This window comes from Arachis stenosperma, chromosome 5 (assembly GCF_014773155.1).
Source record: "Arachis stenosperma cultivar V10309 chromosome 5, arast.V10309.gnm1.PFL2, whole genome shotgun sequence".
NCBI lineage: Eukaryota > Viridiplantae > Streptophyta > Magnoliopsida > Fabales > Fabaceae > Arachis > Arachis stenosperma.
Genome location: NC_080381.1, coordinates 4988072 through 5006535, shown reverse-complemented (window position 1 = coordinate 5006535; position 18464 = coordinate 4988072). Strand labels below are relative to the sequence as shown.

Below are 18464 nucleotides of genomic sequence, written 5' to 3'. Positions count from 1 at the left end.
TACACTCCCACGTTCAAGAGTAAATAAACGCATGTTATTCAACCACTTCCTGTTTCTAAAGCGCACTACTCACTATGCATTATGAACGACTCTTCTTCTTCTTCCTCCATGAAAACGAATTTCTTACCAAATTTGAAGATAATGGAACTTCAGAAATACACCTAAACGATTACAGAAATATACCAAAAATTCGTTGAAGTACACCTATGCATAATTCAGAAATCTTTCTATTTCTCCTCCTCATCTTCTACTACTTCTTCTTCTTCAAAAATGATTTCAGAGCTTGATATAAAAAGAAACAATGGAAATCAAGAATAACGAAGAAAAAAAACAGAAAGAAAAGCACGTAAATGAAGAAGGAGAAACAGAATGCAAGAAACGAAAGAAAAGAAGAAGAAGAAGGGGAAGAGGAAGAAGAAAGTGCAGCAAGAAGAAGAAGAAGATGTAATAAAAAAAAACAATGGAAATCAAGAATAACGAAGAAAGAAAACAGAGAAAAAAGCACGTAAATGAAGAAGGAAAAAGAGAAGGCAAGAAAGGAAAGAAAATAAGAAGAAGAGGAAGAAGAAGAAGAGGAAGAGGAAGGTGCAGTGAAAACGTGCAGTACGGTTCGAAGCGCATTATGACTTGTAAAGACTTGTATAAAAAAAGCTTGTATGTGAAAAATTATTCTTCTTTTTTTATGGTTAAGTGCTGGCTACAAAATATAAAAATTACTGGCCTACTAGATTTTTTCTTTAATTATTTCATAGGTTTATATAATTGAGAAATGTTAGGGCCAGCAACTTTTGGGATTTATAGCCATCAAATAGCCATCAACGAGGCTTTTAATGGTGTGAGATTGATATGAGATTTCATCCAATTGTTCACTTTTCTTTGCTGGTTACATGCTGGCCAGAATTTGATAAAATTGCTTGCTCCTAAACTTTTTCTTTGTAATTTTATTAAATTTTTAAATAAGTTTCTCAAATTTAAAAGTTTACAATTTGGCATTTGTCTTAGATAAATTAATTAGATCAATCTCTATCAATAATTCCCGTTAAAGAGAAATGAAATATTATAAAAATATTTTTTTTAAATTATTTAACAGAGACTTAATTCAAAATTTTTATTCAATATAGAATTTAATTAAAAAAATTTAAATTATAAGAATTTAATTAAAATATTAAAAAATTATAAAGATTTAGAGAATTATTGAACCTAATGAAAAAAAACTTCAACTAATTTTGCTAATACATCTATTGTTGGGTCTAAACTTTTTTAATTAGAATGTCTATGATGATTTATTATCATTTGTTACTTCCGGTTATTTGTTGACGTGACTAAGAGCCAACAGAGGATAAAGCATAGTATTTGGCAGTCCATTAAAGTTTAAACTATAAAAAATATTTATTGGAGTTTGTTACAAAGAGAGAGAAAGACATAGACTCCTAATTTGACTAATATCATTAGTTCATTACCCTAATTTAATACTATAGTTTTGACTTTTGTCTTTGAAAAATTATTGTATATTATATAATTAATGTAATTATATAAGGTGAATAATAAAAATTATAAATGTGATCTAAATTTCAATATATATATATACATAGGAAATAGTATTTTTTATTTATAACGTTTGCGATTTTATCAAAAATACTTCTAATAACATTTAATTGTACTTAATTTTTTTTTAATATTTTTTAGTTTATATCAATATTATTTAGATGTTTACTTTATGTAAATATTAGGAACAAAATTAAACTTTTTTAAATACCTTTTATATAAATAAAAATATTAAGAACAAAATTAAATAAAACAAAAACTTAAAAAGTAAAAAATATATATTTATAAAGCAAAAGAGTACTCAAAACATAAAGAAAATATTGTAGATGTTCCAGAATTTTGTGTACTAACAAAACATGAACATTAAATCATTAACATTATCCACTGTTTTATAATTCTCTAATAATACTCCAAATGCATAGCATTCTCCTTCTTAAAATTTGTATTTTTTTATTGAAGTCAATATTACCTAAAACAATCACCCATTGGTCTATTTCATTTCTTTTTTATTATCTTAACTTTTAATACATAAAAAATGATAAAAATTCATGAATAAATAAATATATTAAAAATAAATTATAAATAAAATATATATAGAGAATATTAAAATCTCTCTAATTTATTTTTTTTAAACTTACCTAAAAAATACAATTCTGTCCACGCATCACATCTATAAAACAGACAAATACTAATTCTGCACTGTTATTATTGGTGCATATATCAGTCAGTATATCTTGATTCTCCAATTAGCAACGCTATACATTTGTCAGTGTTATTGGTCTACATATTTGCCAATATATTTTCAAGGTCAGAATATAGCTAATATTATACATCATCCGCCAATATATCTTCAATGTATATGTCAGTTTTCCTATTTACGATGTTATACATCTGTCAATATATCTTCAATAGCAATGCTATATATGCATCTGCCAATGTATATTCAATGTCAGAAGTATTATATGTTCAGTATCAGAATATAGCAGGTTTTAAAGTTTTAATCTGAAATATAAGTATAGAAACAAAAATACTAGCCGCAAGTGTTTGAATGTTTTGTCTGTCTTTATCATAGATTTAGTCACAATTTCTCAAACTTTAAACAGTAATTTTTTTAACACAAGATAATTCTTCTCTATTTTCAAATTTTATTTCACAATCTTAAGTTACCCCTTTATTCATCACCACATTGTTACTACTACTATTCTGCGCAATCTGTCACCAACATCACCACCACAAATATTCATCTCCCACTGGACTGAAAATAAAGATGCAGGTTAGGATTTTTATTGTCACCTTTTCATTGTCATCGTCATCCTAATCCTCTTCTTGTATATTTTTATTTCTATCACTGTTTGTTGGTTCCTCCTCTTCTGCTTTTCTCTTTTTATCTCTTGATCTCTGTTTTTCTCTTTATTGATCTTACTTTCTTTCTAGATATTTGTTATTGTCGTATAACTATTACCTCTAAGCCTTATTATCGGACAGTGATCATCAATCTAGTTCTTTTTAAATTTTATTTTTTATCCTATTTTTCAATCAATACCCATATCACATGTAAGTACTCGGTTCTTCTTATATAATTATCTACTGATTACTAATTAATATTTTGATATTGTAATAAGAACATCTTATATAATTATCTACTGATTACTAATTAATATTTTGATATTGTAATAAGAACATTTAATTGTGTAGTTCTTTCACATTGTAAGGTCACCTTTTATCCTAAGTGTAACATAAATTTCCTGTCAGATTTTCAATTGCTAACTTATATATAATTTAAAATTTTTGTACTAAATTATATCAAATTTGTGAGAAATAAATAATTATAAATCAGATAATAGTAAACTGAAGACACATAAAACAAAATTTACCAATGAAAAAAGTAAAAGAAAATTGTTTCTTCAAAACTTAGCTTTTGAATTTATTTCGAAATATTAGTCAAATAAAAGATTATTTTAATTTAAATAGTCATTTCTAATAATAAAATTAGTGACTTTTAAAGATATTTTTTATTATATTTAATTAAGTAACTGCCAATAAATAATTATCTTCAAATAATGTAATACTTTAATATAATTTTTATATTTAACATTTAATATTTGAATTATATTATGAAATTTGCAATATTAGTTAATAATTTAATATTAACGAGTTAAGATTAACGATTTAAGATTAACTATTACTTAGTAATTATAGTAAATATCAAATTTCAGTCATCCTTAGTTAAAGGATATAAAACAGTTATAATTAAATTTAAAGAATATCATCTTCTGAGATTAGGTGATGATGTTATTTACCATCGTTATCATCTGTTACCATGAATAGGGTTGAACTCAACACTGCTTGCTCATATTGATTTCATGTACTCTTATTTAAAATTGAGGGTTGGAAAATTGAGGGTTAGGAGTTTAAATTATGACTCGTTAAAATTGATTAAAAACAAAGTTTTATATAAAATATGTCAAAAATCTTTTAGTTGCAAATCCACCGTCCTCTCCTTGCGCCTCATTATTTGGCCACATCGGCCTATGGATTGGCTAGGTCGACGAGCCTGCTAACCTGTTGTATTTATTTTGCTAGGCTCACCTTGCTGATCATAATCGAAATCTCATCATTACTCATTCTCCACGTTGAAGTATTATTTTTAGAGAAAAAGATAAATAGTTTTTGATCTTTTGTTTTTAAGACATTTTTATTTCTAATCATTTAAAAATACATTTTTCTTTCTTGAAAATTGGACAGATTAATTTTTCCGTACAAATATCTCCTTCACACTTAATAGAAAAGTTTGACGTAACTTCTATTCTATCCTTGCAAATGTCTCCGTTATGGGTGCATCTATGGCATGTAAGTGAAAGTATAATTTTAAAAATCAGAAAAAATAAAATCCTTCTCCCTCAAAACTATATCTTTCGTGTAAAACCTAGAGCACACGTTAATTGTGTACGATGAGATTACTCGCGGCGACATGGGAATGAACATATGGATCTGTATAATTGTTGGACCACTTCCACTCTTGTTGCTTTCAACAGAGATTGTTGTTGCCCCAGAACAAGATAATGATAACGATCATGGGAGTGATGATGATAACGACGAGGATAATGATGAAAAGAGCGAAGATGAAAATGAAGTCAAATCTGAAGAAGCAATAGAAGTTGATAATATGGTTAAAGTAATCATAGACCGATGGCTTTATTTTGGTTCAACAACATGGATATTGCTCAACTTTACCGTTTGAGAGAGCGATTATCAGCAGCAATTTTATACTTGTATTTTGGTGCATTTTGGTGACACATCCAAGGAATTCTCTTCCTCCAATGCTAGGCGCATCTATGCATGTAGCTTATATCCTGTCATGAGACGGGTGCTCAGGTTTACCGGTGACATCAGATAGCGTGGACACACTGGCTATTATGGTCAATACAACATATTTGGGCAAGCCAGCTCCATGGACGATTGGGTAAGAAGTAAAAAGGGCAGTTTACAGAACATATAGAATGAAGATACCTTTAAGCATTCCCTTTACTCATGTATTGATTGATGAAAGGATGATTTCAGTTTTTAAAACTACCTTTTTACTTACATGTTACATGTGCATCCGTAACGTCAAGTCATCAGAATATTAGCCACTTCAGATTTTTCTTTCTGATGAAGATGTTTGCATGGAGAAATTAATTTGACCAATTTTTAAGTTAACGAGAAATTTAAAAATATTTTTAAATAGTTAAAAATAAAAATATTCGTAAACAAAAAGTTAAAGACCTATTTATTTATTTATTTATTTTTAATATTAAAAATCTGAAACTTTTATGTCTATCTAATTACTAATATTTTGCTTGATATTATAATGAGTACATTTAATTGGTTGATTCTTTCCTGCTACAAAGATTATTTTTATAATTTTATCCTAATTTTAGCTTTTTTTTTGTCACATTTTCAATTATATTAAATTTATGAAAAATAAATAAATATAAATAGTTTTAAATTAAAAAGAGATATTCATAAAAAAATTAAATTTAAAAGGTAAGAGTACATTTAAATAATAATGTCAAAAAAATAAAAAATAATTATTTCTTTAAATATTAATATTTAGTCTTTTCTTCAAATATTATTCAAATAGATCATCCTTAGTAGTCTTTTTTTTAATGTTATTTATATACCAAAATCAATTCTTAATATATTTGTATATAAATATATATGTGATTTAATTTATTTTTAACGTATATTTATATTCCAACATGTATTTTATACTAATAGTTGATTTTAGTATACACATAATATAATTGGTTTTTTTTTTTTACTCATGAAAAGTGTTAGTGTTATTTAAGTAATTAAATATTTTAATATAATTGTTATATTTAAAATTTAATATATAAATTATATTATAAAATTTATAATATTAATTAAGATTAATAACTAAAGATTAATGATTATTTAGCAGTCATAGTAAACACCATATCTTGGTCATGTCCTTAGTTGAATGATATGAACCTTTTATAATGAACGTTAAACAAAATTTAATTGAGTTCGTTCAACAAATGATAGTAATAACCTTATCTCCTCAGATTAAGTGATGATGTTATATAATGTAGTTTCTACGTGAACAACCTGGAGTTCAACACTACACCACTTGTTGTAAGGTAATGATCTCATGTACACTTGCTGAAGTATTATGAAAAAATTGCTTTCATTATGCCACCTTCCCAATGTAAGCAATTGGATATGTCTTAGTTTTCTGCGATTATCTTTCACCTTTTGTGCAGCCTTGGGCCCCGCACAATGTGGTGTCTTTAGCTATAACCCTTCTAATCCACCCTTCAAGTGTGTCTCAACAATCTCTTCCAACCATTCTAAACCGCCCTAAACTCCATTAATACAGCTACACGACTATATATGTCCACTGCTCAATAAATTTCATGGCAGTGTAAAATATATTCCCCTGTATAAAGAGGTCAAATTAAAGTAGTTTTCAAAAAATAATAAAAAGCAAGATAAAATAGGAAATAGCGGAATTAATTTGAAGGTTTCCACGCGTTCAAAGTGATAATCCTGGTGGGAATGGAATTGACATGTTAATGTTAAGTAACGTGATACCTTTCTCTTTCTATGTATATACGAATACAATGCATTGCCCTTGCCCCCATAAGAAGAATTGGTGAGTAGTGAAATGGAATCTCCAACTATGGCATGCAGATAGTTGTTATAGAATGAAGCCACATGGCCAGCACCTCTGCAATTGAAGCAGTAGTGTCCCATCCCATCATCAATTCTCCTTTCGGTGTTTCCAAAATCAGAATGCCGAATAACGTCAAACTGAATTCACGCGATCTTTTAAACTCTGCTTTGTTTTTGTTCATTTATACTGGAAAACATCGGTATGTTTTGTGCACTTCTTCGCCAACTCATCCTGATTTAATGAAAAAGAAATTATGTTTGTATACGTCACCATCAATTGTTATATATTTATCTATAAATATACGTATATTAATTAATTTTTAATATATATTTTATACGAATTTTACTACCAAGAAACTTTGCCTTTGGCACGGAGATCCTATTGTTACGTCCGGTGGAAACAGAAGGAATAACAAATCACTCACTTTTTTCCATCTTTGGAAAAATTTCAACTAGTCAGTTTTCGATCTTTCCTATATATGTAGCTCTGTGGAGGATATTTTAATTTAAGGAAAGCAGCAATGGTGATATAATTGGAGCAAATCTAATAAAATATTAAGTTGTCTAGATGTTGGTCGCTCCAAAAATAGGAAACATGAAATCAATGTATTATGTATGCGTGAATATAAAAAATATTATCTTAACATAAAAAATAATTATTAAATCAGTTATTATATGTATGTTATTAAATAATTAATTTTTAATATATACTTAATATAATGTATGAATTTACTTAGGATGCATGTATATATATGTATGTCATGAATGCGTCACATGTCCTTTTATGCCGCTTTTTATAGTGTTTGGGAGGTGTCACGAAACTATTGGGCAACACTAAAGTATGGAGCGTTAATGGTTGTCTTGTAGTCGTTGTTGCATCTCTATCCAATTATCCATGAAAGTGACTCTCATTCATCAACATCATTCCACGTAATCTTCGTACGTCCACGTGTGACCTCAATTTCTGGAACACCATTCTAAGTGACAGCTCAATTTATAAGCTGGTTTCCATATTTTCACGATGTATTTCACTGGGTCGAATTAATACCCAAATTCATCCTTTTTTGTGCATTATTTAATCCTTATACAGTGCTCATAAAATAATTTATTCCGTGGTGGGATGTGTGATTGACTGGAGGGATATATTTAGCGGAGGGGCCAGAAATTTAATTGCAGCTGGTTTAAACTATATATATACAAAAATTATCTATTTTGTATCATAAATTTATAAAAAAATTATTAAAAATAAAAAATTAAAATTTTAATGTATTTATTAAAAAATTAAATTTTTTTATTAATAATAATTTTATCATATATTTTAAAATATATAGTTAAATTAAAAGAAAAATGATTAACCTATATTTTAAAAATATATTTCAAAAATCTCATAAAAAATTTGACTAAAAATTAAAAAAATTATTATTTTACTCCTAACATTTATTCTTAGATATAAGTTAGTTAAATAAAAAATATTATTTATATATTAAAAATTAATCAGTATATATTTATATATAAATATATTAACTATTTAAAATAATTTTAATATATATTTTATATTTTAATTATAATATATTTATATATTTTTTTAATTTATTTTTAATATATATTATATTTTAATATATATTAATAACTAAAATGTATGTTTAATATAATTGTGTAATAATATGTATATATGTCAAACTTAAATATACTTTAAAATTTGGTCCGTTTATATTTGTTCCATGATATTATATGAATTTAAAATTATTAATTACAATATCCAGTACTGAATTTTAGAACGAGTTCTCTTTAATATTTTGTTTGGATGGAAGATGGAAAATAAGAAAAAAATGAAAAAAAATAGAAGAAAAGAAAAAATTGATTTTTTTTTATGTTATTTAGATGAAGAGAAAATGAATGAAAAAAAATTGGAGAATTTTTTTTTATTTGAATAGAAGAAAAAATAAGGAGAGAGAAAATTATAACCAAATGAAATTACATTAATATCCTTCTTTATATTATATATATAATAATATAGCAATGTATTTTTACTATTATTTATATAAAGGATAAATTTATAATTTTACTATTGTTTATACTTTTTTCTTTAGTTTTCATCTTATATTCGAAAAAAAAAAATTTGAATGGCCTCCGTACTATTTTTTTGTTTTCCTCCCAATTTTCTATGTTTATCTAAACAAAAGAAAAGTTAATTTTTCATGCATTTTTCATCTTTACATTTCTTTTTAATTTAATTTCCTTTAAATCAAACAATGCGTAAAGGTACACAAGATTGAATTGTTTTTATCTTTAGCATTATTTACTATATCAATCTATAAAGTACGGATATTTTATTAAGTAATTTTATTTAAGTATCTAATATATTTTAGACATTGATACGTAATTGATATTTATTTAATTATTAAAATCGGTTATTAAAATTAATTATTAATATAAAATATATATTAAAATATAAAATATATATTAAAAATAAGTTAAATAATATATATTTATATATAAATATATAATAATTAATTTTGATAATTAATTTTAAAATATAAATAATATTTTTATTATCTAATATATGAGTTTATGTGTGTAATTACTTTTTAATAAAAAATAAAAAAATATTTTTACACCCAAATATAACCATATATGAATGTATTTAACTTTATTCTACTTCTATATTTTTAAAATAAATTTAAAAATAATATATTATTAATTATTGATTAAAAAATATAAAATACTTTATATAATTAAAAATAGTTAGTTTGTATTTTGTTATTAATAAAATACCGCAACATCAGTAACATTTCACTAAAAATAATTTTTTATGTTATATATAAATATATATTATGCCATTATGTCTAATAAAAAGTTGAAATTAGTGTCTATTTGTCACGTGTTGTGTATGTGTTTATATTTGTGTTTCATACTCTTTAAACCCTAAATGTTGATAAAAAAAATTTGTCTACACATTAATTTTTTAAAATTAAACTAATTAATCATAATAAGAAATAAAAAAAAGCAATTATAGTAAAAAGAGTAAATCAATTAAAGAATAAAAGAATATTATGTTACTTTTTTTTTGGTTTGAGAATGTTATGTTACTTTTTTTGGGCTTGCTTACACTATGGTTTCTATTTGTGATTGTACACTTGACTCTAAATGCACTAGTACTAGTGAACACCACGGCCACTCTAAGTCCTTCCACGTGTTGAGAGTTCAATTTTTTTTTTTCATAAAACAAAAAACAATCCCACTACGTCTATGTTTTCTGAACAATCAAATATATGTTTTCTTTGTTTTATTAATTAAAAAATAATTTAAACACAAATTAATTAGTAACAATCGTATTTTTATACGGATGTCAAGAATGTTTGATGTATGAATAATTATTCAATAAAAAATAGATCAATTATTTTGAATTGTCTATAAGTCATTAAAAGAATTTTATATTCGAATGATATCTAATTGTGTATTATAATTTACAAGAGAATGTAGTTATAGTCAAATGAAAGCATTTGAGGTTTTTTTCTTCCTGTTAGCCCAATTGTAGCCCAATACTATTTGGGCTTGTTTACAAATTTTGTTAAACTTGAGCCCATTTAAGAAGGGCTTTCGAAACAAAAAAAACCAGGCCTAACAAAAGATAAAGGCGTTATGATGATTCAAGAAATTTGACTTGTTTCTTTCTTTTCTTTTTCCTTCCCACAATAATTACATTTTTTTTACTGAAAACAAAAAGAAATAAAAATAAAAAACAGTTAAAAGCATTTTATCGCTACAGAAGATTGCGTGAAATTTGTGGATTCCAGAGTTAAGTCAAGTATGGACGAAAGTCACAATTGTGAGTCGAAGGAATCTGGCAAAACATTAACCAAGTGTTGACAACAATGTCCAGAAAATAATTTTAAAAACAATAAAAAATCAAAAGAGGGATCATTACGTTTTAATAATTCTGTATTCCCCTGCTCCCCGCAGTAAAAATACGAATAAGTTATTTTTGAAAATGTACAAATAAGGCAAAAGTGTGTGAATATTCAAAGCAAGCATTGAGAATTTGAAAGACATAATTGTACTTTTTGCCATGTTGAAGCAAACAGAGCATGATGAGGTTGTTTTCTAACTCAACAGGAATCTATAATCGCATGCGCGTGAGTTCCCGCCATATTTCCCACTACTACATTATTTTCGAGTAATATAATAAATAAATAAATAGATCTGTGTATGTCTTAGTGTTAAGAGTTGTCAAGACACATACATAGATACCCACAATGGAAGGAAATGGATCAACTAAGAAAACATATAATAGAGGGGCGTGGACACCGGAGGAAGATCAAAAGCTAGCTCAATGCATAGAGGTTCATGGACCCAAGAGGTGGAAGACCGTTGCAACCAAATCAGGTCTAAACAGATGTGGAAAGAGTTGCCGCTTGAGATGGTTGAACTACCTTAGACCTAATATCAAGAGAGGCAACATTTCAGATGAAGAAGAGGATTTGATCATAAGGCTTCACAAGTTGCTAGGAAACAGGTTCGTGCGTGTATAAGTACACAATTTAGTCAAACATGTCAAATCATCTGTCTTCGCCCTCTTATTGTTGCTTTGTTGCTATGTATTAGGTGGTCGTTGATAGCAAAGAGGCTTCCAGGACGAACAGACAATGAAATCAAGAACTACTGGAATTCATGTTTGTGCAAGAAGGTTAATCCCAAAGATCTAAAACCCCACACTAGTTCAACTATGCCACAAGAAACTCGTGCTGATGAGGGAATATCATCAGCACTAGAAAGTGGAGGAAGTGGGCACATGGAAATGAAGTTTGATTTCAATGAATTTTTCGACTTTTCAATTGACGAAGGAGCATATGCATTGGATTGGGTGAACAAGTTTCTGGAGCTTGATGTAATCCCAGAGAGTTCAACCGAGTAATATTTTGTACTTGTGTTCTATTTTGTTCTGTATGTCTCAATAAGTTTTTACTTATCGTCCATCTAATGCTATTGTTGTTACTATTCTAGGTGTATATTTCAATGATAATGTCTTGGCATGAAGATCACACTAAGAACCTTTAGATAATTTAGTAAAATATATTCAATATTCATCTAAGGGTTTACAATATGATCTTCATGTGAAAACATCGATATTATTGAAGTATCCACCTCTATTCTATATGTATGAACGTTAGAAAAGAGAATGAAGAAGCAGAGAGAGTTTAATATAAATTGATAATGATCAAAAACATTGTCAATGTGGTGGTTAGCTAGCTGCTAATAACTTGTCCCACAAATGGTATGATATGATGATATTTAGTGTTAAGCAACCTACTCTTATTAGCTTGTTAGGATATGATTTCAAAGGAGAACCAACACGCAAAATTTTTAGGAATATATATAAAATAGGAATGTTAGAACTCTTAACAAAATTCAGAGTTTAGCTAAAATTAAGATTAGTAATAAAAAAATTATAAAATTTAATTTTTAAATGTATTTATTATATATTATTAAAATTAAAATTAATATTTTTAATAATAATAATAATCTTTACCATGTATTATAATGAAATACATATTAATTAAACCCTAAAATCTATACATGCATATGGCATCATCTTAGGTTCAACTTTGATTTTTTCCCCCCTTGAATAAATATCATTTGCCAAAGATTAATGCATGGAAAAATATGAATGGGCCATTACATGGTTGAAGGGCCAAGCTAAGGGCGGTGTGATGGTTAAGGCGTTTGTTTATATTTGGATGTTTGAGATCTTAATTATACCGGTGTACAGATGTTGATGCTGCTGCAAAGTTTAATTAAGAATTGGACGTCTAGGGTTTATAAGAATTGGATTAAGTTTAAGTTTGACTCACAAGAATTGAGTTTTGGTTCATGACCCGACTCATTAATAATCGAACTTATTTTTTAAATTCAAGTTCGGTTCACCGAAAGCTCATGAATTGGTTTGAGCTCACAAACTGATTTAAATAATATGAATATAATCTATAATTCTATATCAATAAATTATAACTTATATATTTAAAAAAATATTTTAAAAGATCAATTTTATATATTATTTATCTATCAATAAATTATAATTTTTTTATTTATATCTTCCATCAAAATTATATATAAAAAATAAATATAAAATTTTAAATAATTAAAATTATATATATATATATATATATATATATTATATCGAGCCGGCTCATACCTAATGAACTGAGCTTATCATAAAAGATATAACATAAACAATATAAATTTGTTTCTTTAATACTTTTAATATATATATTTAAAATAAATTAATAAATATAATATATAAAATATATTCATATTAATAAATAATTTATTTAATATATTTTAATTTTAATATCATAAAAAATAAAATTTAATCTAATTTATTTTTATGTATATATTTTTTTAATACATTTAATTAAAAATTATTATAAAAATTAAAATATTTTTATATAATAATAAATAAAAAATTACAAAAAAAATTGAAAGAACAAAAAAAATAAAGTTAAAATGCATAAAATGAAATTTAAACTCATATTTTAAAGTATAAATTGTTTTTCTTTAATCATTAAACTAAAAGGTATATTGTTAAAAGCTTTAGATATTATATTAAATATATTTTAAGTTTTGAAAATTTAGAAGGGTTATGATAATGTTGGTCCCGTAAATATGCCTTTGTGTGTGAGTGTACTTGTGAAGTTGTGATGTAACATGACAAAGGAAGAAAATAGAAATGTTTGATAAATAATGACTATTTTAAATAATATAAATAATTATTAATTAAATAAAAATATATTATATTTTTAAATTAATTATTTAAATTTTAATATTAAAATAATTATCTGTATACTTAATAAAATAAATATTTAATACATCTATTGGGAAAAACAAAAAGGAAACCTTCCATATAACTCCATCATTTGATACCCTAGAGGCCTAGACATTCATATGTTGTCGGGTTTAACAATTCAACTTATCCGTCTATGCATAATAGGGGAATTTTATATTGAGCTTTATTTGGAGATGGTTAACAATATAATATATAATATATAATAGTATTATATAATGTTGGTGGATGCCATGTGAATCACCATCAAATTAATTCGTTGTGAATGTAAAATAATTTTACATGTAATATATTCAATACATAATATCATATTATTAAAAATAATTATTATTTTTATTAATTATATAAATAATTATTTAAAATAATAAATATAATCAGTTATATAATTATATAAAATATTTTATAAAATATATTAAAATTAAACTCATATAATATACACAGTAATTTTTATGGAATTAAACTTTACCAATACAATGAAGCAAAATGTGATATTGATATTTGATTAACGAAAATGTAGCTTAATCAAAGTTCTGAAAATCGAATCGGTCATTAAACTGCTCTAGCTACTGATTTATTGGTTTATAAATTCAACCGGTTCGACTGTAGTTAAACCGAAAAAACCGTTTTATAATAAAATAAAAAAATATAAATACATTCTGCGAAAAAATACCATCCAAGATTCTTGTTCATGCATCTAAAACGGACATCACCAAACAGAGCCATATAAATCAATGACACCAAACATCCAAAGAAATTGTCTCTTGCCAAAATTTCATTTCATGCATATTACAAGTTTATAACATATGCAGACAACAAATATGCAGGTGATATGAAAACTCTATAATGGTTATTGAACATGCATGCTCTCATGATCACTAATCAACTAATCAATTATCAATGCCATCAATGCCGCAGGTGCTACTCCACACTGCACCATGGCTCCGATCTAGCAGCTTACACTCAAAATTCTCGGTCTGCATAATAGTTATATGTATGATCAATAATACTAGCTGCTAGTACTATCCACAATGAAAAAAGTCTAGGAGTCAACAATTTTAATTCATATTAGCTAACACTTTTAGTCAACAGTTTAACGCCTTTAGTTTAATAGTCTATTTAGTAATTCCAATGCAATATATATGATGAAAAATAATTTTTTTAGTCATAACAATAACCACTATTTCATTACATAGGATAGTAGCATTAGTGTAAGATGTTGAAGACTCAAATTTCAACTACTCTTGATGATAATTGCTTGATTCAGCAGAAAAATTTAGAAGTAGGAGAATGTGTATATATATAATATACCTCACAAAGCTGGACAGCAGTTATGTCTCTAATTCCCTATTGATACCAAATCACAAATGCCAAGTAATTAGGGTTGCTGCTACTCTCATCTATCTTGAATGTTATGTTCTCATGTGGATAATTGCATGCACAAAGCAACAAATAACAAAATCCAGTTCAGTACACAAAGTAGGAACTATGGAATCAGTTCAGTAATCAGTAATCAGTAATCAGTAATAAGTAAGCAGGAACTATGGAATCATTCCAGTTCAGTAATCAGTAAACAACAATTATTAACCAAAGTTCACAGTTCAGTTTAGCAGAAACAGTTTCACACTACATAGTTTCACACTTCACAGTTTACAAAAAATTAAATAGGGAGACAGAGTTCACAGCTTCAGAGTTTATCATGTCACACTGCAGCGACTTTAGTTCACACTTCACAGAGCTTCGCAAAATCAAACAACTATTCAACCAAACTCATCAGGGAGACAGAGACATGCTAAACTAAAAAAGATTTTAAAAAATTACCTGGAACTATGGAAGCTCAAAGGTGCCTTCAAGGCTTCAACAGAACATGCAATAGGGAGAGTGGGAGACAGCAACGCCAAGTGACCAAGCAATGGTGGAGCACCTTCGAATGGACGACGGCTGCTTCGCGGTGGGGGTGGCTGTTCGAAGGAACGACTGTTGTACCACGGAGGTGGCTTGGCGAAGGAACGATGGTTGCTGTGCGATTACGTGGCTGTTCGAATGAACGACGGCGGCGGCACGACGCGGTGGCTGGACGGAGGTGAGGGACGAGGACGATCGTGTGAGAGTCAGAGAGGCGTTCTCAGATCCCAGTTCTCACTCTCAGTTGCAGTTCTCAGTTTCTGAAGCTCGAAGAGAAGGGGGAGGATCGAATTAGGGATTTAGGGCTCCATAAGGCATAAAACGGCAACGTTTTGGTGCCCAGCCAAAAAACCGGCCAAATCACAGTTCAATTCAACCGACTGGTTACCGGCCGATTTACCGGTTCAATTCCGGTTTTTAAATTTTACGATTTTGTTGTTCAACCAATTAGTTTTTATGAGTGGTTCACGGTTCAACCGGTTCGACCGGCCGATTTAAACCGATTTTCAGAACATTGAGCTTAATACATGCAATACACATATCATTTAATTTTATAGTAATATTAAGAAGACAAAAAAAACAACTAAAATTTATTTTATTTAACATTTATTTATTGTCATAACAATTAATAAATCATAAAATAAAATAAATTTTAATTATTTTTTATTAATTTTTTTTAATTACCAAATATTTTCGTTAATTTTATGATCATGGCGAAGAAGTGTAGAACAAAATTGTTATAACTCTTTTGATTGTTTTCTATTATAATATAAAAAGAGTTTGTAGTGTACGTGAAATACTAATAATATTTCGGTTATTTTAATCGTTAATCTAAATTATAAAAATATATATAATATATATTAATTGAAATCAACGGTTAAAACAATTAAAATATCGATATTTTAGGTACGCTTTAAATTTTTCCTATTATATATATTAACACGAGAATCTCATTTTTTTTTCTGTTTTTTGGTCGGAGCCTTCCTTTCTGAATTTCATTTCTAGGTCGGTTCTTTTTTCTCAGCTTTAACATTATCTGTTTCACATTGATGTGGACCAACACTCATAATTTTGTTACCTATTTCCATCACGTGCTTGATGTGCTTAGCTAATGGCTAAGACCATCTCCAATAGGGAACTCATCTCAGTTTCTATTTATGGCTCACTTGTCATAAAAAATGACTCCACATCAGATTTTGCGTCATAACCAATAAATAGGAACTCAATGAATCTCTCTTCTCCATTAGAAGGAACTAACTTTAATCCCTATTGTGGTCCCATCTAATTAATTAATTAAGTAATTAAAATTAATATAATAATTATTATTTTTTAATAATATTATTTAAATTTATAAATTCAAAATGATTTAATATTATAAAATATTAAAATAAATAACTTAAATTTGATTAGTATTTTAAATTTTATAAATAAAAATAAATAATCCAACTAAAAATTATTTTATAATATATAAAAATTAAATTTATTTTTTATGTAAAATAAATTTAATTAATTATAATTTAATATAACAATATAAATAATATTTGATATTGATTTAACATAATTATTTATATTAATTATAATTTAATATAACTAATTATTAAATAATTAATATAAATAATTAATTAAATAGATATATAAGTATTTAATATATATTTAATATATTATTTATTTTTTTTATTAACTTACCACATGGCATGATTTTATTGGTTGTTGCAAATTTCTGCTTAGAGGGACTCTCAACCCTGATCCCCGTGAAGAGCCCTCTTTCTCTTTTTACTCCAATGGTAATTGAGTCCTCATATGTCAGAAGAGGAATTCTATTTCTTAGCATTGGAGTTACTCTAATAGTGCATTAATATTACAAAAATCATCCAATAATTAAGATGTATTGCCTCTATTAAAACTATATGCTACTAAAAGAGAGTTGCTTTAATTGCAACATAGTTGGAGAAATCAGAAGAAAAGGTTTCCGTCTCATTCTTTTCTTTCTTAGTTAAATAATACCCCGAAAATATTAATTAAAAATTATAATACAAATTTACATGCATCTATCAATATATATATTATCAATGCAAGGAAGCACTAAACGCTTAAAGAATTATATCTTTCATTCAATTTTTTTATTTATGATATCTTTAAAAAAATGCTCTTACATCATAATTATTGGCTAAATCTTAAACCAATATCAATAAAAAGTTAAGTTATCAAATTAAATTGATGCAAATTTAAAAGTTGTAAAATGTTAATAGTATGATCAGTGACATGCAATATCTAAGCATGCATCTAACTGGCAGGAAATGTCCAAGCATGGTGCAGCATCCCGAAAGTGTTAGGAATCAATCACTTTAATAAAGTATCATATATAGAAATGTTGGCGATATAGTGTCTTTCTTTTTATACAAATAAATACTTCATAACACAACTGATTTAGGTACAACTATTAGAAATAAAGAGTAATGATACATATTTAAACAATATAATTTAAAATAATATTAGTTATAATTATTTTTTGTTATGTTAGATTAATTTAGTTAAATTTAATTAATAAAAAAATTTTAATGTGTAACATTACTTATAAATAAATATAGTTTGAGATAGTTTGAAAAGGGAAGAATATAGAATAGAAAATAATTAATGAGATAAGAGGAAAGTAGAAAAAAATTAATTAGATCAAAGAAAATATGAAAAAAAAAAGTGTTTGCTATGGTATGATGATAAATTCATACGTACCGATATATTTAAAATATAGACAAATAACAACAAGATATGTGGAATTTATTTTCCACGTCAGCATTTAATTTTTTTTTAAATATATATTATATCACCACTTTTATTAAAATACCCCTTTAATTAAATAAAAATAAAAAAAAACATTTATTTTTTTAATTTTACAAAAAAACTTAAACATCATTTCTTTTTTTGATTAGACAAAAATACCCTTTTAAATTAATTAAATTTTAGAATTCAATTAATCATAATTTTATAGTTTCAAATAATT

At 26.4% G+C, this 18464-nt stretch overlaps 1 protein-coding gene across 1 annotated transcript; it reads left to right on the top strand.

The window, feature by feature from the left end:
- The first annotated feature begins 10979 nt into the window (after nucleotides 1-10979).
- Nucleotides 10980-11762, top strand: LOC130980313 (transcription factor WER-like). Its single transcript, XM_057904002.1, has 2 exons — nucleotides 10980-11239; nucleotides 11329-11762. Exons 1-2 carry the CDS (start codon nucleotides 10980-10982, stop codon nucleotides 11636-11638), a joined length of 570 nt encoding a protein of 189 aa, XP_057759985.1. The 3' UTR covers nucleotides 11639-11762.
- The last annotated feature ends 6702 nt before the right edge of the window (nucleotides 11763-18464 follow it).

Coding starts and splice junctions, on each gene's coding strand:
- LOC130980313 (XM_057904002.1), top strand. CDS start 10,980: ATGGAAGGAAATGGATCAACTAAGAAAACATATAATAGAGGGGCGTGG. Junction 11,240..11,328: donor CACAAGTTGCTAGGAAACAG/GTTCGTGCGTGT, acceptor GCTATGTATTAG/GTGGTCGTTGATAGCAAAGA.